The sequence below is a fragment of the Lissotriton helveticus genome, chromosome 7 (genome assembly GCF_964261635.1).
Source record: "Lissotriton helveticus chromosome 7, aLisHel1.1, whole genome shotgun sequence".
NCBI classification, from domain to species: Eukaryota; Metazoa; Chordata; class Amphibia; order Caudata; family Salamandridae; genus Lissotriton; species Lissotriton helveticus.
The window spans coordinates 1,452,385,254-1,452,410,799 of record NC_136068.1 but is presented as its reverse complement, the minus strand read 5'-3'; the positions used below and the strand labels follow the sequence as shown (position 1 = coordinate 1,452,410,799).

The 25,546-nt window shown below is 45.1% G+C and overlaps 1 protein-coding gene across 2 annotated transcripts in view; it reads right to left on the bottom strand.

The window, feature by feature from the left end:
- Positions 1-25,546, bottom strand: part of UBE2M (ubiquitin conjugating enzyme E2 M) — a 173,610-nt gene that overhangs the window by 106,483 nt on the left and 41,581 nt on the right. For both annotated transcript variants that reach the window (XM_078654817.1, XM_078654816.1), the window contains exon 2: positions 2,108-2,202. In XM_078654817.1, coding sequence (XP_078510943.1) covers positions 2,108-2,202 — 95 coding nt within the window. The remainder of the gene's footprint in view (positions 1-2,107; positions 2,203-25,546) is intronic.

Below are 25,546 nucleotides of genomic sequence, written 5' to 3'. Positions count from 1 at the left end.
GAACCCCTGAGGCTTCATGCCTGCCACCCGAGATGCAGCCCGATAAGGGTTTTGATTTGTAATGTTGGCCACTTATGTGCTTGTGTGTATGTAAAAATATTTGTACATGCATGCAGTAGATAGGGGTGTGTGTTTGTATGTATGTGCTGAGTGTATGTATGTGAAAGAGTGTGCACGTCTGAGTGGCAGTCACACCCCTACTGCACATTATGGACCCCACTGGTTGTGCGGTAATGTGAAGTATTTAAAATAGATACAATGGATACATATGTGTGGGAGCAAATAACTGTATAATACTGGTGTAGGTTAGAAGGTCAGGTGAGAGTTTCACCGTCAAGCTAGACCTAAAAATCCATGCCCTCCTCCCATCTGTGCTACTGCCGGAGAAAAACACTGTAAATTATCTATTTATCTAAGGCAATTTTAATAGCACTATGGCGTGTGCGTGCGCTCCTGAAAGTACAAACTCAGGCAGCCTGTTGAATAAACAAAATGATCATAGCTATGTGGTGGGCAAGCAGTTTTTTTGTGTGAAAACACTCAACTTCCACCCAACCAAAATATGTGCTCCGGGCTCCCATTGTGTGGGCGGAGCCAAAGCCCTTCACCTAGTAATTCTCACATAATTGTTTGGAGATAGACCAAACCATAAATAGCACCAACAAATGCTGCTGTGTGGAGATTGGGGCCAGGTTAATTAAAAATCCTAAAATAATCAATAATCAACTAAAAAAAATTCTGTGATCAGTGTAGGTCCCTTTAAATGAAGACTCTTTAGAGTCCAACCCCAGTTTTCTGAAAAAAGATTACTTAATCAATTTTTTTTAAAACCTTCATTTCGGTCATACACCATGAGCGTCACAAGTCAATAGAATAGATTACTTAATCAAAACAATGAATTAATGTCCGATAAAACAGAACAAATGTATTTAACATACTTCAGTAAGTAAGTGTGGCAAGGCAACAATCCGCTCCAAATATTCAAGGGATAAGAGCACAATTAGATTCTTGACAGAGCAGACCATCCTACACACTTCCTACAATGTAATGTGGCCGACAAGCATGGACAGTCTTAAGGAGAAAATTTCAATGTGAAGGGCACTCTCTCCAAGTCGTAGTCAAGAGTCTTCCAGCCCAAACGTGCCCACAGAACTCGCAACAACTAACTTGCTAGTCGCTGCAATGGTGTACGGCTATGCAGATGACAGTATTTAGAAACCTCAAAACAGATTGCTAGCCTAAGTGGACTTTTAAAATCTGAACACACAACTAAGTTTGTAGTTAGCTTTTGGTGTACCTGAAAAGGAGGGAAAACTAACCGTAAAAATCAAATGCATTTCAGAAAACATAGTGTTAATATGTATGTGTAACATATATGCCTTTGTACCAATGAACAGATTTGTCTAGCTGTATGGCTGCAAGAATCTTCTCCTCCACTTTTTCCTAATGAATAGAATGCCACATCTGGTCTCAAGTGTACAAAAGCAAATGCAAACAGCAAAACGCAACTGGGTAATAAAATATGAATATGCGTTCATAAAACTGCAAAAGTGTCAAAAAAATAATTTACTGATTATTCTACATAGTCTACTACACCTTTAGTGTTTTGCAATCAGTTTCCAGCATCAGCAAAGCAAAAGTGTAATATTCACCAAAGTGGATAATATGTAAGCACTCTTTCATGGAAGAAAAGCATGCATTTCTGTAGAAATACGTTATTCCTAAATTGTTCAAATCAAATATCGTGGTGTACCGATTAATTACTATTTTTGCTATCTAGTGGTTTATTTTAGGGTAAATTTCTCTGATCAGAAATAAACACCATTTTCCTTTATGATCTTCATCATGCTCATTGAATTTTGTTGTACTCTTGTCACAATAGTAACCTTAAACCCACCTTTTTCTACAGTAGTAATAAAAGGAAAGCCCTGGTGACAGATATTTCAAATTCAGTTTGGGCTGTGCAGATGATAGAAAACAATCTACTGTGTTATGTAGCCAAGCTATGCTTGAACAAACACTTTAAATTAAAATGCGTCAAGAAATGCATGTGGTTCTATGGCTCTGACTGGCTGACACTTTTTTTTTGAGTGTTCTAGACTCTTACCTCATCAGGGCAGATGACTAGCTTAAAGTTGAGGAGGTCATCGTGGTCGGAGAAGTCTATTTCACATGTTTTCGGCAAATTCAATTCGTTGATATCTGTGAAGGGGACACAAAGGAGCAGCTTAAGAGACACAGGGGGAAACAAAGGATGTAGGTGAGGTAGTGGAAAGAAAAACCACGAGTGGGGAGAAAGTGTAGAAAGGAACATGAACTACAAGGGGGAATTAGCAAATGGGAGCTCTCCATAGAATGTAACGATGGCATGTTGGAAGTGGAGTTACTGCAAATTTTGCTTTGGGTACGAGAATAAGGCTGTACATTGAAGAATGTAGACGGAGCTTGGCGAAAGCCTCTCTTAAAGTCACTCCAGTTCAGTAAACCTGTAGAGCTTGACAATATGGTTGCCACACTCTGCCACCCCACTCACCTTGTCCAAGACCATACGATCAGGGTCTCACAAGGCTGGTGCAGGACAGCGTGGCACAATCCAGATGGGTAAACATGCACAGATGGATAAGACATCCTTCTGACTGTTAGCTTTCTTTCCTTCTTATGACACGACCCCCTTTTTAGGTCGAGTATTTATACTCGAACCTATTACATCTGAACCAAAGTCTCTTGAACCAGCAGATTTCCTACAATGCATGTTGTGCACTCAAGCATGAAGCTTCCCCAGGCGCGCGCTTGGCCTCGCACACCACCATCAAAGGCTTCTGCTCCCCCTCACTCACACCCCATCCCCATATGCTCCTTTCCTACCTCCCACTCGCTGGCTCCCCCGCCCCTCCATCCCTGCTCCAGATTTCAAAGGGATCCGCTCCCCTGCCCCACACTTCCAAGGAATGCGCCCCCCCGCCACCGCAATCCCAAGAGCATTTCCCGGCCGCTTTTCATTTCATTTCGCGGCCGCTTTTAATCTTTCATTGAGAACTTTATCACTAAATTTACTGACCCTAAATTAAATTAGTCTTCGTTTTCATAATATAAATTCAGGCACAGGGATATTACATTAAGAGCATAGCAGGCACAGAGAGATTGCTACCAAGGGCACGCAGCAGGACAGACCCAGGTCTCCATGTTCAAGGGTTATCAACTTAGCCAGATCATGATCAGGTCGCTACAGAACCGTTTAAAATGCAACTAAGTAATGAGCCAAAACAAGAGGCGAAGTGGTTAGATTACTGCTTGCATTATGGAGAGTAAACCAAATGAAGAGCAAAAGTTGTATGTTAGCGTGAGCAGGAAAATGTATATTTGACACTACCATAACGCACAAGGTTACCCGAGGTCACATGAATTTGAACCAACCTCATACTTCTAAAACTTTATAAATAAATACTACAGAAATAATAATATGACAATACCATAAGTGTAACATACAACTTGCACCTACTAAAACCATCTCTACATGATTAAATATCTAAAGAATTAAATGAAAATCTGATGTAATGCTGACTTTATTGACCTTATGCAAACCATCCCTATTTTACTAAGACATTTTCCTTTCCCAAGAACTTTTTACGGCTCAGTATAATTAATAAAAAATAAACCCTTCAAGGACTATGGAGTTGACTTTGCCCTACACAATTTCAGACCACCCATGCAGGAGTGGGCAGACAGATGTGTACAATGGAGCCAATGCCATCTTTAACTATTATCTGTAATATAATTTCAGTAAATGCGTCCTGTGGTTCTGTATGTAATTGTGCTGAAAAGGCTGCAAAGAACTGCTCAACAAGATGGGCACATTACAGGCACTGCAGGAGGCCCAGCAGCTAGCATGCCTGCCAGCGCCTCCACCCCCAGTAACATTGTTATTTAAACAGAGGGTGTTCTAGTGGACTGTGGCCGGGATCTAAATTAGGGTGATAGCATCACTCGGCGCCACCCCAGCACCCCTCGGCGCCACCCCAGCACCCCTCGGCGCCACCCCAGCATCACTCGGGGCCTCCCCACAGCATCACTCGGGGCCTCCCCACAGCATCACTCGGGGCCTCCCCACAGCATCACTCGGGGCCTCCCCACAGCATCACTCGGGGCCTCCCCACAGCATCACTCGGGGCCTCCCCACAGCATCAAGCATCACTCGGGGCCTCCACAGCATCAAGCATCACTCGGGGCCTCCACAGCATCAAGCATCACTCGGGGCCTCCACAGCATCAAGCATCACTCGGGGCCTCCACAGCATCAAGCATCACTCGGGGCCTCCACAGCATCAAGCATCACTCGGGGCCTCCACGGCATCACTCGGGGCCACCACGGCATCACTCGGGGCCACCACGGCATCACTCGGGGCCACCACGGCATCACTCGGGGCCACCACGGCATCACTCGGGGCCACCACGGCATCACTCGGGGCCACCACGGCATCACTCGGGGCCACCACGGCATCACTCGGGGCCACCACGGCATCACTCGGGGCCACCACGGCATCACTCGGGGCCACCACGGCATCACTCGGGGCCACCACGGCATCACTCGGGGCCACCACGGCATCACTCGGGGCCACCACGGCATCACTCGGGGCCACCACGGCATCACTCGGGGCCACCACGGCATCACTCGGGGCCACCACGGCATCACTCGGGGCCACCACGGCATCACTCGGGGCCACCACGGCATCACTCGGGGCCACCACGGCATCACTCGGGGCCACCACGGCATCACTCGGGGCCACCACGGCATCACTCGGGGCCACCACGGCATCACTCGGGCCACCACAGCATCACTCGGGGCCACCACAGCATCACTCGGGGCCACCACAGCATCACTCGGGGCCACCACAGCATCACTCAGGGCCACCACAGCATCACTCAGGGCCACCACAGCATCACTCAGGGCCACCACAGCATCACTCAGGGCCACCACAGCATCACTCAGGGCCACCACAGCATCACTCAGGGCAACCACAGCATCACTCAGGGCAACCACAGCATCACTCAGGGCAACCACAGCATCACTCAGGGCAACCACAGCATCACTCAGGGCAACCACAGCATCACTCAGGGCCACCACAGCATCACTCAGGGCCACCACAGCATCACCCAGGGCCACCACAGCATCACTCAGGGCCACCACAGCATCACTCAGGGGCACCAAAGGCATGCTTGATATATCAAACTGGATGACCGACAAATTTCTCCAGTTGAATCCGGGGAAAACTGAGGTGATGTTACTGGGTAAGGCCGTAAACATCTGGAATAACGAATGGTGGCCGCCACAATTGGGTGCCCCCCTGTACGAAAACAGCATGTAAAGAACCTGGGGATGAAATTAGACCACTCACTGACTATGAGGGATCATGTAGCAGCCACTGTGGGCTCCTGCTATCACAGCCTCCGCCGGAAAATCTTCCCATATATCCCTAATGACCACCGCAGAACACTGATCCAAGTGATGATTATCAGCCGTTTGGATTATGGAAATGCCCTCCTAGCTGAGGTTGGGACCACACTTCTAAATAAGCTACAGGTTATCCAAAACACCGCGGCAAGAATGATCCTAAACATACCGGCTGACTCACCATCACTGCCCCCGTTAAAATCTTTGCACTGGCTGCCGGTAAAAAAACGCTCCATTTTTAAAATCTGCTGTTTGTCTTTTAACGCTCTAAACGGCCGAGGCCCAAAATACCTACAAAATAAATTAAAAAGATATATCCCAGGTCGCCTGCTGAGATCAGGGACGGCGAGACTGATACAGGTCCCACGCATCCGCCTTAAACGTACGGGCGGTATGTCTTTTTCCTACCTTGCCCCTAAATATTGGAGCAGTCTCCCCAAATTCCTCAGGGAAATCCCACTGTACACTTCATTTAGGAAGCATCTAAAAGCCTTTCTGTACTAATTTGCCAACTCAGCTCAGCGGACATGCCAGCTAGGTGCAACTCTAGACAGCGCCGAGATGCCCCAGGGTAATTCGAGCGCTATACAAGAGTATCTAACATAACATAACAACAACATCACTATGCGCTACCACAGCATCACTGAACGCCACAACATCACAGCATCAATCTGTGCAACCATTCAACAACAACTGGTTCAAATATGTTCTCTCAATGTTTCAAGCTTTATTACAAATGTCACAAAAAGATGTTAATATTTCACTTCTGTTCCTGGATTTGTCACAATAAAATACACTGAATATAATCTTCACAAAAGTTATTTACAAACGTGTAAGCTATTGCCATTATAAATTACAATCACTTTTATTTAAGTATTAGTTAAAAAAATTAAAAGCCATTGTTATTTGATATATCAATACATCTAAGTCACGTAAATACAAAACATGTTGCATTACAAATGCTATAGGTGTCACATTTGCGAAAGTTATAACTATTGGCATTGTAAATGACAAAGCTATTAATTTAGCTATTTTCAAAACCAACACAAATAAAAAAATTGTCATTTACAAGACCAATAGCTCAAACTTTCCTAATGCGAGACCTATTGCATTGCAAATGCTTGTGACTTTCTTTTAAGACAATTATGCAAAACATACAAAAAATGTAGCAGAGGAACAGGTCGGCCAGAGGAAGAGAGTTAAGAATCAGAAAGTGGAAGCAAAGAGGTAGAGGTGCTGGTGGCAGTGTAGCACAAGATTTAGGGTTCAGAGTAACTGGCAGTGCTGAGCAGTGATCATTACACTTTGCTGCTCTACGAAGAATGAGTTACCATCTGTTGTGATGGCATTTAACCCCTTGGGCGCGGGCGCGATTCTGCACCTGTGGGGCACTTTTAAACAGTGGGCGGGTTCATGACGGCCCCCAGCAGTCATCAGCACACGCCCACCGTGATGCATGACGGCCAGGGGCCGTCATCAGCATTGAAGGGGTTAAACTTCTTGTCCAAAGATGAGAAGATGAATAAAGCACTCGCTTTGCCAGTGTGATGCATCTTTCCTGCTAGTGTAGAGTTACGATTACCTCCCCTAGTGAAGGGCTCAGACCTTTTCAGCTCCACCTCATGCCAGCAGCCAAGGGATGATACATTTATCAGCAGTCTCAAAAAGACAGACTTCAATTAACATTCCACATTGGTCAAAAAGAGAACAATTTTAAGTTCCGATGAGCAAGAAAGGTGTGACTATATTTTGATAAATATAAATACACCGCAAGCCAAATATTATGCCAAAAAATCTAAATCTGGACTAACAGATTAATCTAACAAACTATCAATAAAAAGAAAAACTAAAATGAACTTTTACCTTAGCATCAATAATAAACATGGTCACACCATAGGCTTAGCAATGGTTCTAAAATAAATTCAAGGGAAGATAGCTTGCCGTACTCTGTAGTAGCCGCTTAACTGCAGAATTCCTGTACGACTCCCTTGTCTGGACCGATCTATTCCTTTCCCGTCTGCGAACTGCTTTCTGTAGGGTTGGATGAATGGTGTACCTGGCACTACGGCCAACCACCCACTCCTACTTTTCTCTCCTCCCAGCATGGAGAGGAAAAAAGTAACTTCACTGCCTCAGGTACCATGTTTCAAATGTAACCTTACCAGTGCACCAGGCTCTCATCCTTTCCAGAAGGGCCCAACAAAGACGGTTGCTGTTTATGTCTGGGGTGCATGGGTAACCCTACTTGGTGGACTCCACAGACCTATCCTTTGTTAGGGTCTGGTTTTACTTAGATTACATTTTCATAGCTTCAGGGTGAACCTCAAAGACCAATATACAGACGCCTGTTATTTACTCAGTAAGTGGTTCTGGGAGGACTCCACAGACCAACTCCTAAAAGGTATCAATGATGTAATTGTCTTATTTTGGATCGATCCTCAATGGCCCAACCAATTGCAGTGTCTGCAGTAGTTAGGTTGCGCTTTTTCAATGCAAGAGTAGGGTTTACCCATTCAGTGGTGGGGGTGGTTGGGGTGGGGGAAATATGGTTCTCGTTCTTGGTTGGGTTATGCTTTTTTCATGTCTGGGTCTATTAAGGGAGCACAGATCTTCTTAAATACGAGATTATTTAGCCACTGAAAAGCGTAAACTTGGTACAATGTGGCAGATACAAGCAATAGAGCCTCTAATCTCCCACATATTTTTACTACACACCATAATTGAGAGAAGCTATAAGATTAAAAAAGAAAGGATTTTAAGAACTTTCTGAGGAAAGTCATATCAGGAGCCACCTGAAAGATAGTGTTTTCTCTTTCTTCTTTAAGCTTAAGTTCGTTTTTATTGTTGCACAAGCTGATAAAGAAGCAAATACATTCAATAGAGCTGTGACATCTCAAAGATTAAACTCCACTTTGACAATTAGGAAAAGCTTAATTAAACTCCCCTCAGCCTCTCTGCCCCCCCCAACCCCTGACCCAAACACCACCTACCGGGTGACCATCGAACTGCAAACTATACATTAGATCATGTTGTATCGGAGGTATACATGGACGGGGCATCAGTGTAGCTCAGGCTGCTGGGCTAGTCAGTCAGAGAAACCTCATATCCGATACAGGCTAGCTCCATAAATTCATGGGAAAAGAGCTAAATGAATTGTTGCCAGACATCCCAGTACGAGTCCCCTTGCTGCATACGTTTTAAAGAAAACCTCTCCATCCCCAGGAGATGCGTAATACAGTGTACCCCATTCTGCTGGGACGGAACCTTGTCTGTCCCCAATAGGCTAAGATTGACTGGTGTGCCCAGAGCCATATATATCGGTCCTTCCGGGATTTAGGTGGATATGTGAGTGGGTTGGACAGTCCGAATATGATGAGTCAAAAACAATTCCCCTTTGAATTATTGTGAAGCACACTGTCTTTAACTCATATCACATCCATACACAAGCAAACCAATATCACCAGCGATTGTCACAGAGTACCAAAGCTGATATATAAATGTTTTATTAAATGTATCTTTTTTTTAATATATATATAGAAAACACTTCAGAAAAACATTAAAAAAACAAATTAATTATTGTGCACTGAATCAATTACCAACTCTGGTAAATCACACACACAAGAAATTGCTCATAAAGTTCAATACGGGAGAATGTAATAGACATCAAATTTATTTGTAATTTAAAGCACTAATCCAACAGTAGTTTCATGATCAACACATCACTGTGTACAGTTCTTGTTTTTCTTACCAAAACCAGTTCGGTTTCATGCTTTTAAATAGCAGCGCGACGAATTCGGTGGTATTAACTGATCTAACCACAGCCATCAGGCAGAAATACTGGATATCTCCCAGCACTTCATCAGAAATGATGATGGAGTGGTAATAGGTTCTTAAGGGATCTAGCTCCTCCAGCTTAACGTGTCGTATCTCGCATATATCCGGCAATTACTCATTAAAATAAAGGACAGAAGGACTCTCTATGGGCCAGCAATTCGATGGCACAAGGTAAAAATACGTGTTGACTTGTCTGTGGTTATGAAACAAGACAGTCTCCAAGTTTTAAAGCCACCTTGTACACCCACTTCTCCTTATGATTAAAACCAATCACCAGGACTAAACAGCCTCCTGCCGCACTCCGCTCACAGTTTGTTCTGCTGAAAATATCGGTCCTTCCGGGATTTAAGTGGATATGCGAGTGGGTTGGGAAGCCCTAATATGATAAACATGGGAAATCTGGATAGTTGGGTGTTAAAGCGAGTGTCTATATCAGTCTGGATCTCATTTCAAAAAGGTGTATGTCTAGGGCATTCCCACAAGATATGTAACAAAGTTCCGCGACAATCACAATGCCTCCAACACCCATCGCCGTGCGCTGGATTCCCTCTGTGCAAGCAAACCGGGGTTTGGTACCAGTATATGGCATTTTTCATTGCAGTCTCAATGCTAGACATTGTGTGCCATCCACGGCAATATATGTCATGCCAGTCCTTAAGGGACAGTTGTCTTACAATTTCCAATTCCCATCAGACTTGCGCATAGGACTTCGAACTGGGCTCCCCACTCAACAGCATCCCATACGGTTCCGTAATGCTGTTATCTGAATCCTTGCTAAGAAGCCAATGGTCAAATATTGTCAGCTCCCATTGTGCAACCTCCCTTATTACCGGTTGCATTAATCAGTGTCTGATCTACGTGTACCAAAACCATTCCAGTTATGGAATCGCAAAGTATGCACGGAAGGATAAGGCCCTCTGCATCAATCACGTTCTATGGTCCGGAGCAAAGTCACCATTTCCCACTACCGGAGTTAAAGAGAAAGGGAATGTCGTAAGGCCCATTTGAGTATCCCATGCCCTCAGGGTAGGCTTGGTGAGCAAGGACAAGTATAGGTTTGTAGGATGGGGAGTGCGGGCCAGAAACAGAACCTTCCATAAAGCGGTGCCCACCAGTGCTCTATCCATGAATAACCACGCGGTTTCTGACTCTGGGCGGGATCACTACACCAAATACTGAAGCTGTTCCACTTAAAAATAATGTAGTAGGCAAGGGACTTTCAGACTGCCCTCGACCTGGGGAGACCAAATGTGATGGTGTTTCATTCTGGGTAGCTTGCAGCCCATACAAAATGTTGTACTGTGTCTTGTAGAGTCTGGGGCTTCCCTGACGGGGCTGCAGCGGGGAGTATTTGAAAAAGGTATAAAATCTTGGGCAGGATCGTCATTTTAAGGGTAGCGACCCATCCCAGCCAGAAGAGAGGATATAGTTGCCATCATGCCAAATCAGCCTTCACCCTCTTATTCAGGTCCTGGTAGTTGTCGTGACCCCAGCTATGGTCGAAGCCAGTTGAATACCCAGGTATGGGAGCGTACCCGAGGCCCACCAGATCAAGTAGTTCGGAGTCCGGTAGTCTTTTGCGGTGGGTGAGACCGTGAGGTCAAAAGCCAGTGATTTAGCAAGGTTCATATGAAATCCAGATACCGCCCCAAAATGCTGCACCTCGTTCAAGAAGCTCATAAGGGCCTCTCTGGGGTTGTCTAGGGAAACAACAACATAGTCTGCGTAAAGTGTGAAGACATGTTACTCACCCCCAAAACTTACCCCTGTGATATTTGGGTTATCCCTAAACCTTTGGGCAAAAGGCTATAAATAGAGCGCAAAGAGCAGGGGAAACAAGGGGCATTCTTGCTCTGACATAGGGGAAATTGGGCTGAGCTTCTCCTTTGGACTCGAACGGACGCCTTCAGTTCCCCATAGCCACTAAGAATCCAGGCTTGAAAATGTTCCTCAAGACAGAAATATGACAATGTCTTGGCTACGCAGGGCCAATGAACGCGATCAAACACCTTCTCGGCAATAAAAAAATAACCTGTCTGCCCTGGAGATAGAAAACCTCAAATAACTCCTGCCTAGTGATGTGCACCCCTGAACAACCCCTCCCCCCTTCAACAATAACTGGAACAAACCAATGCCCCTGAAACAAAGAGGAAGCTGAAGCATCCAACCTCAGTCCAGTGAAGAAAAGACAGAAGGGCACAACGACCATCACCTCATCAGCTCCCCCCGCTCTCGACCCCCGGCACAGCCCCCCAGGATCAAGCCGCAGCAGTTCTCTGGACAGAGTCCTCAGAAAGCTTGTCCAGCAGAGCCCCTCTCTCAGACAACAGCAGTGATTTCCTGGCTCGGCGGAGAATCCATTCATTTTGGGGAAAGCTATGAACGGAGGTCAAGATATCCATAAGCCCCTCTTATGCGTATATTGCTCCGTCTAGATCTATTTTCCAGATCCTCTGAATGACCGGTTAGTTTATCTGCTGGTCTGAGAGACGTAGTAGTTCCTGTTGCAATTCCTCTATCTCTTAGTCCCGAGTAATCTCATGAAATTCTAACGCATCAACTCTAGCTTCGATGTCTGTCATCTCCCTTCAAAATGCTTGTATTTCATGCGCCAAGTCTCTCTTGGCTGCCAGCAGGTTATCACTCAGTGATGCAAACAGGGTTTCCAGATATGGGCTCGTGACCGGGGCTTCCTCCATATCCGGTGAGGCCACTCTACTTGATGCCATCTAGCCGCTCCCAGCCTGGGAGACCGCGGACATGTCCAGGAGGGTGCACCCCTTCTTACGTGTGGACGTCATTTACTGCCAAAGTCTTTATCGATTATCAGTTGGCAAGTGTCCCGAGACAATGCCCGTGTGCGCACTGCACTGACCATCTCTCCAATCACGACCAGTCGAGCCCCACGGGAGGGCGGGACCTCTTCTTTTGGCCAGTCGTGGGAGCCTTTCCACAGACCCCCACTGGAGCAAAGCCTCCTATTCAAAAGCCACCCATGCACCTGTTGATACGGTGTCCCTACACCCCAGCTGCCAGCTCATACCACAGGGCTTCTTCACTTCCTTGTGCCGGCGACACCGCAGGGGCCCCCCGCTGCCTCATAACCAGCCATCGCAGTCTAGGAAGGCTTCACTCCGGGCCCCGCTTCGACTTCTGTCCTTCCACTGTGCCCAGCAGCTCTTCTGGCCTCAAGGAGGGGGGTGGGGGGCCTCCAGCCCAGATAATGGGAGCTCAGCCAGTCAGGATGCAGGCCTTGCCAAATGAAGCCCAGGAGCACAGCCACCATGTCGTCCAACACCATAGAGGCTGCCCTTTCTCCAGGCAAAAATCGCAGTAGGTGGCCATTGCTATCCGACAATGTGGGGATTGCCACAGTTCTTCAGGATCTCCAGAGGGTAACTAAAGAGGGAACCAGCCCGGACCTCCAGCGGCTGACCGTCACAGCAGGCCACAGCCCCAGCAGGCGAGAAGGCGTGGCTGACCCTAGGCCTACAGGGAGGCCCATCTCCACAGGCTCAGTAATGACCAGTCCCGACCGCACCACCACGGCTTGCCTCTTCGGTTCTAAACCGTGATCGCTGCAGGCCCGCCACCGGCTCAGACGATCCACCTCAACTCCCCAGGCAGATCCTCCTCAGCCGGCTCGCTGCATTTCCAAGCGGTGCCCACCACCGCTTGCAGCCCTCACCGGGAAGGGAGTGGGGGGGGGGGGGGGAGGGGGGAGAGGAAGACGGGGGGGGGGGGGAGAGATCAGCCAGTGGGAGGATCGCAATCTCCATCAGCCGTAACATCGAGTCAATGCGCCCATAGGTGGTGTAGCAGGGCCTCGCCTCACCACTTGGAACTCTGCCCCGGCAGGGCCACATGGAACTCTGCCCTGGCAGGCCTGGCCATCCCTTGTCCAGGCAGCGCTGTCTCAGCCCGAGACTACGGCTCCGCATGGAGTGCACAGCACCGGGGGGGGGGGGGGCACCGCCATTCACCGCAGTGGCTCAACACCCTTGGCTCTCCGTCGCTGACAGATTGGAGGGTATGTGGAAGACCGGGCAGCAGCAAGGACGGCGGGGCCGAGAAACACGTCTATCTGTTCGCCATATAAAATCATTCCAAGATGGCCAACTTACCTGCACAAATGCAAACACGAGGCTAGACAGGAATGTTTGAAAATCATGCCATGTATTAGCAGCAACTGGCCCATGGGGTGGAGGGGGGGGTGAATGTAGCAGATGCTGTGGTAGAGCTAGAAGATAAATAGAATGGATGGTTTTGAAAGGGAGGAGCACCAAGCGAGGAAGAAAAAAATAGCCCACCAAAATTCAGCAGCAAAAAAGGCTACAACTCATTCAATAAAAAAACAGACAAAAATGCTCCTTTGGACGGCACATCAGGGACCATCTATGTGCCATTAATTTTGATGGACAAAGCAGGGCTCAAGATCAAACTGCCCCCATTGATGGATAGGGTGGGAAAAAGGATCTGCTGTTTTGAGAAAAACAATGCCGGAATAAACCTAGCAATAGGTGAGGTCAGTAGCCTGTTCAGGAGCCTCCTTGAAGAGCAGACTAACATGGTACTTTCCCGAGCCCGCATCCCAGCAATCATGCTGATCATCACAGAGTATGACGGCCAAATTCAAATCACTCAGACACCAGATATGGATGGACCTGAGGGAAAAGTTGCCAGACTGTCCAGATATAAGGTAATTAATGGCAGATACATGGGGATTGAAAGCATGAAGCCTGAAGAAACCTTGACCGACTTTCTAGACAGAATGAGAGAACGAGGAGGACATGGACCGACAAGCCCTCAGGTTGCATTCTTCTACAGCATCCTCAAACAAGGACTACCCACCGAAATACAGGGTGGACTGGACAGTGTAGTAGAATTAGACAGCAGACCTTGGCGGGAAATACAGGCCCACATATTATATTGTCACAGAAAGAAGCAAGAAAAGGATGGGGAAAAACAGCAGTGCGCCCAAAGACACACCGCTAAGCTGGTACAACAAAAATTGAAAAAGACAACCCTCCATAGGGTCGTGTTGGCCGTGAGCGCGCATATAACACCAATCTTGAAGGTAGCTCCGCTTTCAAGTGCCAGAGGGTTTCTATGCAGGTTTAACGGCAAAGTTCAGGGACACTGGAACAGCCAGACGTCAGAGAGTGCTACTATGGTGACAGAACGGGCCACATGGCTGACCGATGCGACCTAAAGGCGTATCATGGCCAAAGATCGAAGAGCCTGGGCCATGCCTCACAAAATCTCCATTCGCAAAACCAAGCCCAGATCAACCCAAATGCACTGCACATTAAGCTGTAAGGAAATCAGTCAGCAACCACACCACTGCAACACATGGCAGCAGCAGATAGGGACACTAGCCACGCAAGGACCAGGGCCACAACCAAGGCAGGGAGGGTGACTGTTTGGGGAGGCAATGCCTCTACCCAATCGCAAAATCCAAATACAACGCAAGTCCAAACCCCTATTACGACACATCCACTTCAGAAAACTCATCATAGCAACAAAGAATAGTGAGCCAGTATGAAAAGAAAACTCAAGCCTTTACTTGCATTTGGGAAGAACTCAGGGCTGCGCAGGTTCTGTCGACAGGGAATACACACGAGAGTCTGCCATTCAAGTGCCTGCAGGGGCCTAGGCCCCATTCTGCTGCTGGTATCCCAGGACAAGGTTGGCTGGCCACGCTTTGGGGAGAGGGCAGTCTGACATGGGGCTGGGGCGACCCCGGACCAGTGCATAAAACAGGCACCAAAGACCCCTCATCCAAGTCCAATTGGTACGGGTTCCTATCACTAGATCAAGAGGACCTCATTTAGGCCTCCCGCTCATGGGGGTGCCCTTTTAGTTCGAAACCGAGGTGACGTTCCAGCAGCGGAAGCCAGGTTTTCCGCACACTTAGGATGAGGATATCCCCATAAAAACTCCATAGTTCACACACAGGCAAGAAATAACTTGGCACCATGTCTGTAGGGAAAATTCAACGCAACAATCAGCAGTCCCAGTTTATTATCCGTATCGCGACTAGTCATAGCCGTGCACCATCATAAGCAAATGATTGCCTTCTCCTCTCTCCAACGGCTTCTAATTTTCCAAAGTATGATGGTCAGATCATGCTCCTCCAAAACAGCGAGGGTAGCATGTCGTCGAGTAGAAGTCCCTGGTCCTAGTCAGGGGCGGCAGACCTGAAACATCCTGGATACGAGGGAGAGAGAGAGGCACCAGGAGTTATAGGGGTTTCTTTAGATGACCATAGCAGCCCCTAAGCAACGTGACCGGGACACGCTCACCACCGAAACAGGTCACACAAAGTCTGACAAACATCGTTCAAGTAAGCAATAGCCCCAATTCCAGTAATTTCTGCATCAGAATCACACGAGGGCCACAGAGCAGCTCTTCAGCCCCCTCCGGTATGCCACAATAGAGACAACATTGTATGAGATTCTAGGGAGGCGCCGACGACCGACCGCAAAAAGAAGCCCAAAACGAAGTTCCCAGAAAATGTGCGTAGTCAAAACACCCAACTCTATTAGGAGAACCTCATTACACGACACATGCAGGGATCAGAGGGGTATACAGGTGTCCCTGGAACACGTTGCCATTACCGGCAACACCCAAACTGCGACCCCCGTCCCCCCAATTCCTTTCACATCACTGCACGGTCATCTAGGTAAAAAAGGTACCATCTGCATCATTAAACTACATGCACACTAGGAAAGGTAGGGTGTTAGAGGGTCAACAATGCCCATAAAAACTATAGATAAAAGGAATCATCCTTACACCAACAAAGATCGCCCCATAAAAATACTCCCCTCTGTCATTCTGTCATGGCGCGGAGGGTGTGGGGTGGGGGGCAAATGACACAAAAGAACTCAGGCAATCCATGACCAAAAACTCAAAATTCCCTAAACAGTTGCCCTAACTGGGACCACCTTACAGTAGCCCACTAAAATGAAATTGATAGTGCAAAATCAATTAACAGAGAATGCCCATCATGGAAAGGCACAGGAATTTTCCAGGACTAAATGATGTTTTTTCTAAGATAACCTACAACCCACAGCTTTTATCCAAAAGGTCTGCAATCGAGCCACAATTGCACCACCTTTACAGTGGATCATCGCCTGTTCAGGGCCTCATAGAGGCCCATGTGTTCAAGCCAAAGACCATGGGCTGTTTTTTTCAGACATTTCTTCAACAAACTCGTTTTGCACTGTGTTAAAGCAAAGACATCCCCAAATGCCAGAAGACTGTAGATATCTCCTCCAGAAACCATCCCAAGACCTGTAATATAACAAAAGTGATGTATATTTGCACCATTGTATGCCATCTGTTTAGTCTGGGTGTGGTAGCATCCATCCGTAGCCAGAAGTGTACCTAGTCATATGGAGCCTACCTCAACATTTTTACAACACTTACGTAGGGACCTTTCCTACCTCACAATTACACTGAACCTAATGATAGTATCCCACACGCACTACACAGCGCACACTAACACAACACACAATATCAGCACATGACCGCTGTGGGCACCCAATCAGCCGGGTCATTTTAGGTCTGCTCGCGGATACCAAAAGACATAGGCGCAGATGCCCTTTGTTTATCCCAAGAGATAGCCCCCGAAAACGCAAAATGTCTCATCCACCAATACCCGTGTAGGATTAGGGGCAAGATACAACCGAATAAAGTAGAAACCCATAGAAAAGTAGTAATCGTCACCCAGTATACGACCAAACCAACAACACTGTACCTTTTCACTGAGCCCAGCGATAGACAAATTGAGATAGAGAGGATGCGCGGCGTGGCACTCTAGGGCTAGGGGAGGACACTGTTTGGCCCAGAGATTTTTCAGAAAAAAGGGTTTTTGAAGGTAGCAAAACCACTGCAACAGTGAACAAACACGTCCCTATCCGCCTCCGTCTGTGGTGCCATTGGGGCTCTTAGGGTATCTGGGGCAATTTTCTTTAATAACAAATAGACACCAAACATGGTGTGCCAGTGCAAAACCATTCACATCAATGATACTCCTTTTCCCTTGTATCGTAGGGAAGGGTTGAATACAGCATAGATAACTCACTTCAGGAAATCTGGGATGCTGAAATAGATAGGTACACATAGCTAGAGGGAAAGGGGCAATCCCTAATTGTACGAAAACCCGCACTGTATTCCTTGTGTTTCAGAGGCAAAGGAACAACCCCCCTCTTGGAACGAATGGGAATTGTGGAGCAATACGGCACACACCAGACATGCAATGGGGCACCTTCAAGCGGATGGATATATACTGGTAATGGGGGGGAATTTGCCTACGCTCACCTCGCCCCCGGATTGCAGGGGCTCTGCACCATCATAGCCATACACACCCAGACCCTGTTCATTCTTGACCAGACCTGTCCAAGTTGTTCCAACATCAGCTACAGAAGAAAACTCTATTGCATCAGACTCGAGATAAAAAAAAAATGCGGATTACTTTGGCTGGGTTCAGTACTAAGACTTTTTGACACTCATGGAAATGCTGGAATGTCCATACCCTTTTTCACCCTGCAAACAAAGGAGGACGCCCACTGGTTCCAGGTAACCAGGTGGGAAATGCTGAAGATTATCAAAGATTCTGAGCTCGGCCTAAATGCTATCATGAAAGAACTAAGAACCATCTGCCTTATAGTGATGTGACATTTGTATGGGTTGAACTTGACGGCCTCAATGGAGGGTAGAGTGTGTGCTAAAAATCGGTGCATCCTGTTGTACTTTTATCGCCAGTAACGACCAAGACAACGGGACTCTAGCAATTGCCATCCAAGCACTGAATTGCCTTCTAGCAGACAAAGGAGGGAGGGGGCCCTGAGAAGGGCTGGTCAATATATTCGTTTTCTTAGGGTCACCCGGTGGGTAGTCAGGCTGTGCACATCATTGCTTCCTATTGTAATTTTTGTACTATCCTACAATTCAGGATTTCTCTCTGTAAAAACGCAGTCCTCACATTAGGTATAATTCAAGTAACTAAGGAAGTAGTAGGAGACAACAGTTACAAACCGAACCTCGAATAATGTGACTGTCATGATATATGTATGCATAGCATCAAACTCACATCGCTGTTGTTGAATCCACCCAATATGACCTCCCCATCAACCCAGTCAGAAATACGTGGTCAGGCTGGCCCTACGACTTAGGCCTGAAGCAGCTGATTTGACAGACCACAGGTGGGGTGACATGAAGCCCACAGACAAATGCGCGAAGTAAAACCCAGATCGATCCCACAGATAGGCAGCTAAATCAAAGAGATTGGCCCCAATAAAAACACATTTTGCCTGAGGGATGCACGTTCCTTAAACACCATAAAGTTAGATGCCACATGAAGTTAGGAACACTTAGCCAATCAGGACACCGCATGTACACTACACGCAGTGATCACACGCTCCCCATGCCAGACATCCGGTCACGCACCTATTGGCTCGCACTGTGCCCACGCAAGATGGAGACCCATCTGCCCCTCCATACCGGGTGGTCAGATTTAGGACTCAATGACTAGGTCCGGATTTCTTTCTCTAAAAGAAAGTACGATTTGTTTTATGACACTTTGTGAAATGTATATAATGACGGCCAAAAACCAATGTACTTTGAGACAGTCTTTAGACCCCAACTCTTCTCCAGGCCGCAGCGTTTCATTAATCCAACTGTTCCTGTTTGGCCAAATGTCTAGTCTTATTTTTTCAAGGTAAATTCACATTTGAGCAACAAAATAATGCAGCAGAAACAGTATTTCTCATTCCTAAAACAAGAGTACTTGTAAACAAATAATTTTTAACAAATATTTTAACCATGTGTATTTTATGTAACCTACGCTATTTTGTGCACCTGGAAATTATGTAAATGATAGGATTTTTTCCCACCTTCCACCACACTTCAGATGAAGCAGGAAATTAGACTGCTTTCTTCTGGTTCATCTTGCGGATTAGGAATATAGAACTCTGTGCATTTATGACAAACAATTTTCTTAATTTATAATGTGGATCAATTAGAGGGAGTTGTATAGTTATACGTGCCACTTACATGGTGGGCTTATTGTATCACAAATACAAAACATTACAGAATAAGCTTACTTTGCTATAAATTTAAAGTCTAATCTACATATTTGAAAGTAGGACAAACTCATACTACTTCTTAATCCCACATAATCTATACACAGCATAGCATGGTGCGTGTGTGATGACAAGTTATTTTTGACTGTCGTCAAATTACGCATTTGTGTTTTTACTTTGTTGTATGTAGATAACTTAATTGCCTTTCTACGCTCCTTATTAAAATCCAATTCGAAAAAACAAAATCTATTTGGCACACAACCCACACTTGGTTGACTTGCTAGGAACTATTGAACTGACCTTTTGCTCCCATTTTAGAATGTAACAAAAAGAACAAGTAAGCAATTTCTAAGAGGCAGCTGGAACAAGTAAACAAATGGAATGGATGGCAATAAGGATTTTATGAATATGACCTCGAATCAAGGCAGTTAACATCAGACCAACACTGCAGAAACCAGTTATAAAGCTACCTAGCTCGCTGACAGATGAAAGCAGCAGGTACTGGATCATGCCAGTCCTACACCATTACTAGCCCTCTCCTTTGCTAACAGGTAGCGAACTTTGACAGATTTTAGTACTAAAGTTTACAGCTCCAGTAAAACAGAGGTTTAGTGGATGAATACCTGTAGAAAAGATTAACTTAATAATAAGTAAAAAATAATAATGTTAGCTAAACTACGATCTCATCATCTAAGTAAGGTGTGGTGTGGTTGAAAAAGTGTAATAAATATATGGTAGAATGTAGCAATACGGGGTCCAAATGTCAGTTTCTAACTGATTTGGCTAAAATCTAGGTTTAAAGGCATAGAAACACTTTGTCAAAGTCACAACAAATAAACCAGACGCCGGAAAATGGGCAGCAAGGATGCAATTTGCCTTCAGGCAAGCAATGAATGATTTCCTGGCTGAGAAGTCAAAAAGAACAAGCAGAACTGTGATGTAATGTGTCCCAGTACCACTGAACCTGCTGCACAGATAGCCTCAAGGAAAAGGAAAAACCCTGGGGAATTTCAGAGAAAACACAACCAGCTCACCAGAAGAGAGAAACAGGTACGAGTTGGCACAGAGGAAAATCTGCTCATGCAAGCTGACAGCGATGGTGGCGACCAGTTCTATACAATAGGTCACTGAAACGAGCAGACCCTCCAAGAATATTGACATTTAGTAGTTAAGTAATCTTTTATCTTATGATTGATGGTGGACTGTGGAGATGCCACAGCTGGCATTCACATTTTAAAAGGAGATGGAGGACTGGGCCGATGTGACAGTGGGTGAGTACATTTATAAATAAGAATGCGCTAGGGAAATGTTAGTTCTACAATCGTCAGTCAGGAACAACGGTCCAATGACTGGTTTTTGTAAACAATAAAAGCAACATGCGGAAAAACAATGTCCAAGCGAAGACAGCACTTATCTTAATAGCTATAGCTCTGTTTTTCTTTATCCCCATTGAAGCAGCGCAGTTATTTTGGTTGCTCAATTACTGTGCCAAAAGTTAGTAAATTTGGCCTTCAACTATTTGTACTTTCTTTTTTGGGCACCTTATCTCGTACTGTGTGTAATACAATTTTAAAATAATGGTTTACATATTTACAGTCTGTCACATGCTGGGACCGCGTAGCACTATAAATGTTACTACTCTCCATGCACCGAATCGGGTTCAATTTTGTGACTCTCCGGTTACACACAGGCATCTGCAGGGATTGTTTTAACCAACTGAGGTTACATAAGGTAAAAGAATGACCTTCCCACGGAGTAGTTTAAATTGCAATTATAATTTTTAATTTAAGATGTGCTTTATTTTCTACGCACCTACATGAAGGTGAAATACCAACAAAATAGCTGGATAATATTTTGCTCTTTGACAGCACCATCACACTCGCTGACCTCATCCCATTGCCCTCAGGATCCTAACTACCATACTTTTTTAATGCACTTAAACCACTGATTGGAAGCACCTCTGTTGGCCTCCAACTACGCTTTAATTCCTATTTGTTTACATGGTGTGAAGTTGAAGACTCCAAATAGGATAGCACACAGCATAGAGGTGATCAAGCAAACGTTATTGCATAAAAACTTTGAGCCTTCGGCTCGGGCCTTTAATGTGATAGCGGACCTTTAATAGCAGGTATAGCCCGCTACGGTGGGCTATAAGGCTGTAGTAGAAACTCCAGCCACTGGTCTCAGATAACTGCCTTTACACAGCCTCAGCTTCCACTACAGACATTCTACTCAGAACTCTAAAGGTGATGAGTTTAGCATGGAAACGGTCGTGTTCCATGTAAACATTCAAGTCGGTCAAAACATAACTAAAGCAAATATTTATACATTACTACATATTTTTCTCCTTTAATTAAGAACAGCCTACAAGGTTACTCGTCATTCACTACAACTAATCTACTGAAAATCCAGATGCAACCATCGAACCATCGTCCATTTTGGCCGCCCCACAGAAAACCTTTGTCACATTGTACGTTTCGCTGAACCGTTACATACCTCTCATTCTCTCAGGCAACTTTAACTTAAATACATTGCCCACTTTTTTGAGCAATGGATTAACGGCTTTACAACAGTCATACCTTTATTTTCGCTCACCTTCCTCTCGCTTTAGTTTCCTTCATTACCTCCTCAAGACACATCTCATCTTACTGTAGCTTCTCATCCATGAGGATCCACAACAGTACATGGCTTATGTTCCTTGAGTAGGAGAAAGGTACCTGCTCCCTTGGTAAAATGTGAAGTGAACCTATACTCCTCCACCCATCTCTTCACTGCATGAACCCAATCTCCCCAATTTGTTTTTTTGCAATGTGAATGGTTTCCTTCAGTGTCCTATATAACCATTCCAACATCTTGTTTGATATAGGGCAAATGTGTTATGAGTAATGCCGGTACTACCAAGAAACTTCTCCATTTCCAGTTCTAGGATTACCTTCCCTTGCAGAAATTTCAGTTGAAAATCTTATAGCTGCAGCAGTGGTGATTTCATTAGTGATCACCCCACGTCTGGCCACTGGGACCTCAGGTCCAATACAACAAATAAATACTAGGAGGTACTGCCCACATTGGTGGCTAAACTATGTTCAATCCAATCTCCTCCCAATCCTCAGAAGGAATGTCCCTGACAAACCATGGGAGACGTCCTCATTTTTATATTTTTGTCACTCATCTTGCACTCACAACACTCTCTTACGATCCTCTCAATCACGATGTTCATCCCTTACCACCAATACAAATGCCCAAGTCTCTCCTTAATTTTACCAATGTCCTGGTGACCCCTATGTGCTAGTTGTATCAGACGTTCTTTAAATAAGCAAGTTGGTACTAATTTACTCCCTTTCATCAGGATGTCACTGTTAACTGACAATTCATCAAATGTATTCACGTATCCAGCAAATTCTCAGATTTTTTTCCAACTGTTGTCTTTAAACAGAACAAACAGACACATGCCCTTCACAACTTCATCATCTTCCATCTCCTGCACTCATTCACTGTCGGCAACACAACCCAATGTGACATTTCACACCATAACCTCATCTTCTTTTCACCAGTTTTCCTTATTATACTTGGATCCAAAATCCACCGCCATCCTCGACAAGCAATCAATAACCTTGTTGCCAATACCGGGCAGATAAGAATGATCAAAATGAAAATCCTGAAGTGCCACCAGCAGATCTTGGTTGAGATACAGTTGAGACCCTTCTTCCTAAAGACCTCCTGCAAAGACTTAAGGTCTGTCGACCTTAGGAATATGATGCCCCCACAGAAACTGTTGAAACATTTTTTATTGCCCAGTATCCTGCAAGGGCTTCTCTCTATGGTAGAGTACTGCGCCGTCGTCCACACTTAGAAACCTAAAAGCAAAGGCTATGGTGACTTTGACTCCTCCGTGCTTCTGCTTAAAAAACAGCACCAAGTCCCTTTTCACTGGCGTGCGTAAGAATGATGCAAGGAAAAGCATGGAAGCTGTTTTCTCTGAAGATAAACTGGAACCACAAACTTTCTTGTAGTTAATAAACTCTTTTTCCCCATCAAGAACATTATATGGTCCAGAAAACTCCAGACCTACTTTTTCCCCAAGCTTTTTCCGGAAAATCAGTAGGGTGAAGTGGAACCTTAGGAAGTTTCCAGTGTTTATCTGACAGTAAACATTCTTCACATCCATCCACCAAACTTCTTACCTGAGCATCTAACGAAGGCCACCAACTAGATGTCCCTCGTGAGCAATTTTGATTAAAGCATTTCTTAAACTAGTAGGTAGAATAAATTTGTCACCTCTTAAGACCAAACCTTCCTTAACAGATAACTCATCTGCCACTAAAGACACATTCCGTACCTGACCAGATAAATTTCTAGTATCACGCCACTTAGACGAAAAAAATTCTGACTTTAGTGAAAACATCATCATTTGCACATGCATCTTTCCATTCAGATTCGAAAATAACCAAATTACAGTTTTCAATTGCATCAAGAACAGCAACACATTCAACCTCGTCTTCCTCCACATCGTCCTCTTCATCTTTCTCCAACAACATTCTAGACAAGCAATCCGCGTGGAAATGTTTACCTCCTTGAATGAGTTTCATCTCAAAGTAATATTCCTGTAACTTCGAAACTAAACGTGTCAGTCTTGCGGACATATTACTTGGGAATTTAGAAAAAAATAAAGGTAAGCTGCTTATGGTCAGTCAAAATTTCAAATTTTCTGCCCCAAATATACATCTAACATTTTTGAGCCACCCATACGCAAACCAAGGTTTCTCTCTCAATTGTACTGTAATGCTTTTCGAAAGATTTCAGACCTTGAAGCAAACGCTACAGTTTGATCCTTGCCGTTAACTTTCTGACTAAGGACAGCCCCCAGACCCCTCACGCTAGCGTCCACTGTAATGACTGATGGAAAATCGTCACGAAATGCATGTAAAGCCTGAGCTGAAATAATGAGTTCTTTCACTTTTCTAAATACCTTCTCTAAATCCTGTGACCAAACACATTTTTGTCCTTTCTTTAGTAACATTCTTAGGGGGTTCTACAATTTGAGTATAGTTGCATACAAATTTCGCATAATATCCGGCCAGCCCCAAAAAAGAACGAAGCTTTTGCTTCTTTAAGCGCTCTGACAACAGAAAATTTAGGAGTAATACCTTTGTCAGACACTGTATAACCTAGATAGTCAAGTTCTTTAACCCCAAATTTGCACTTATCAGCTCTAACAGTCACACCATGGTTGCCTAAAATACAAAGAACTTGTTTTAACAATGCAACATGTTCAATAGAATCTTTGGAAAAAATTAATATATCGTCCAAATATGTTTGAATGCCCTTAATTACTTTAAAGATGGTGTCCATCAATCTTTGAAAAATGCTAGCTGCAGACACCAACCCAAAGGGAAGTCTCAGGAACTTGTAAGCACCGAAAGGTGTAACGAATGTTGTTAACTCCTGAGACTCCTCAGTTAGTGGAATCTGATGGTATGCAGATTTTAGGTTGATTAAGGAAAACCATCTAGCCCCCCCTAAATTTGCCAATAGATCATGCATCTTAGGAAGGGGGTGGCAGTCTACCACGATGTTATTGTTAAGCCCCCTCAAATCCGCAAATAACCTCCATTTTATTTCGAGAGACCACAATGGGAGCCACCCATTGTGAAGATTCCGTAGGTTATATGATATTTTGTGAACACAAATCTTCAAGCATGGTTTTCAGCTCTTACCGTGCACTCAAGGGGACAGGTCTGACCTTATGCACCACAGGAATTGCGTTAGGGACCAACCTAATTTTGTGTTTACATTTTTTTTACACAACCTATTTGATCACTGAAAACAGACTTAAATTCTGATAATAAACTCTTTAAATCTAAAGACAGATCATCTAGGCTGCATACAGGCATATCCTTACCTTTTGTAGGGTTTACATCACCTGGAACTAAGTACAAACCCAAACAGGCTAGATCCTTCCATCCTACTAAGTTTTTTCCCTTAATTGTTACATAGACTTTTGTGTACATTTTTCTTTCCAAAATAACATCAGCCATAAAAATCCCAACATGTTTATGTCTTTCCCGCTAAAGGCCTTTGGATTTACATCAGTTTTTAATAAAGACTATCTCCCCACTCTCCAAAAAATAAGTGTCTCTAAGTATTGTTATTGGAGATCCGGAGTCTGCCATAACGTT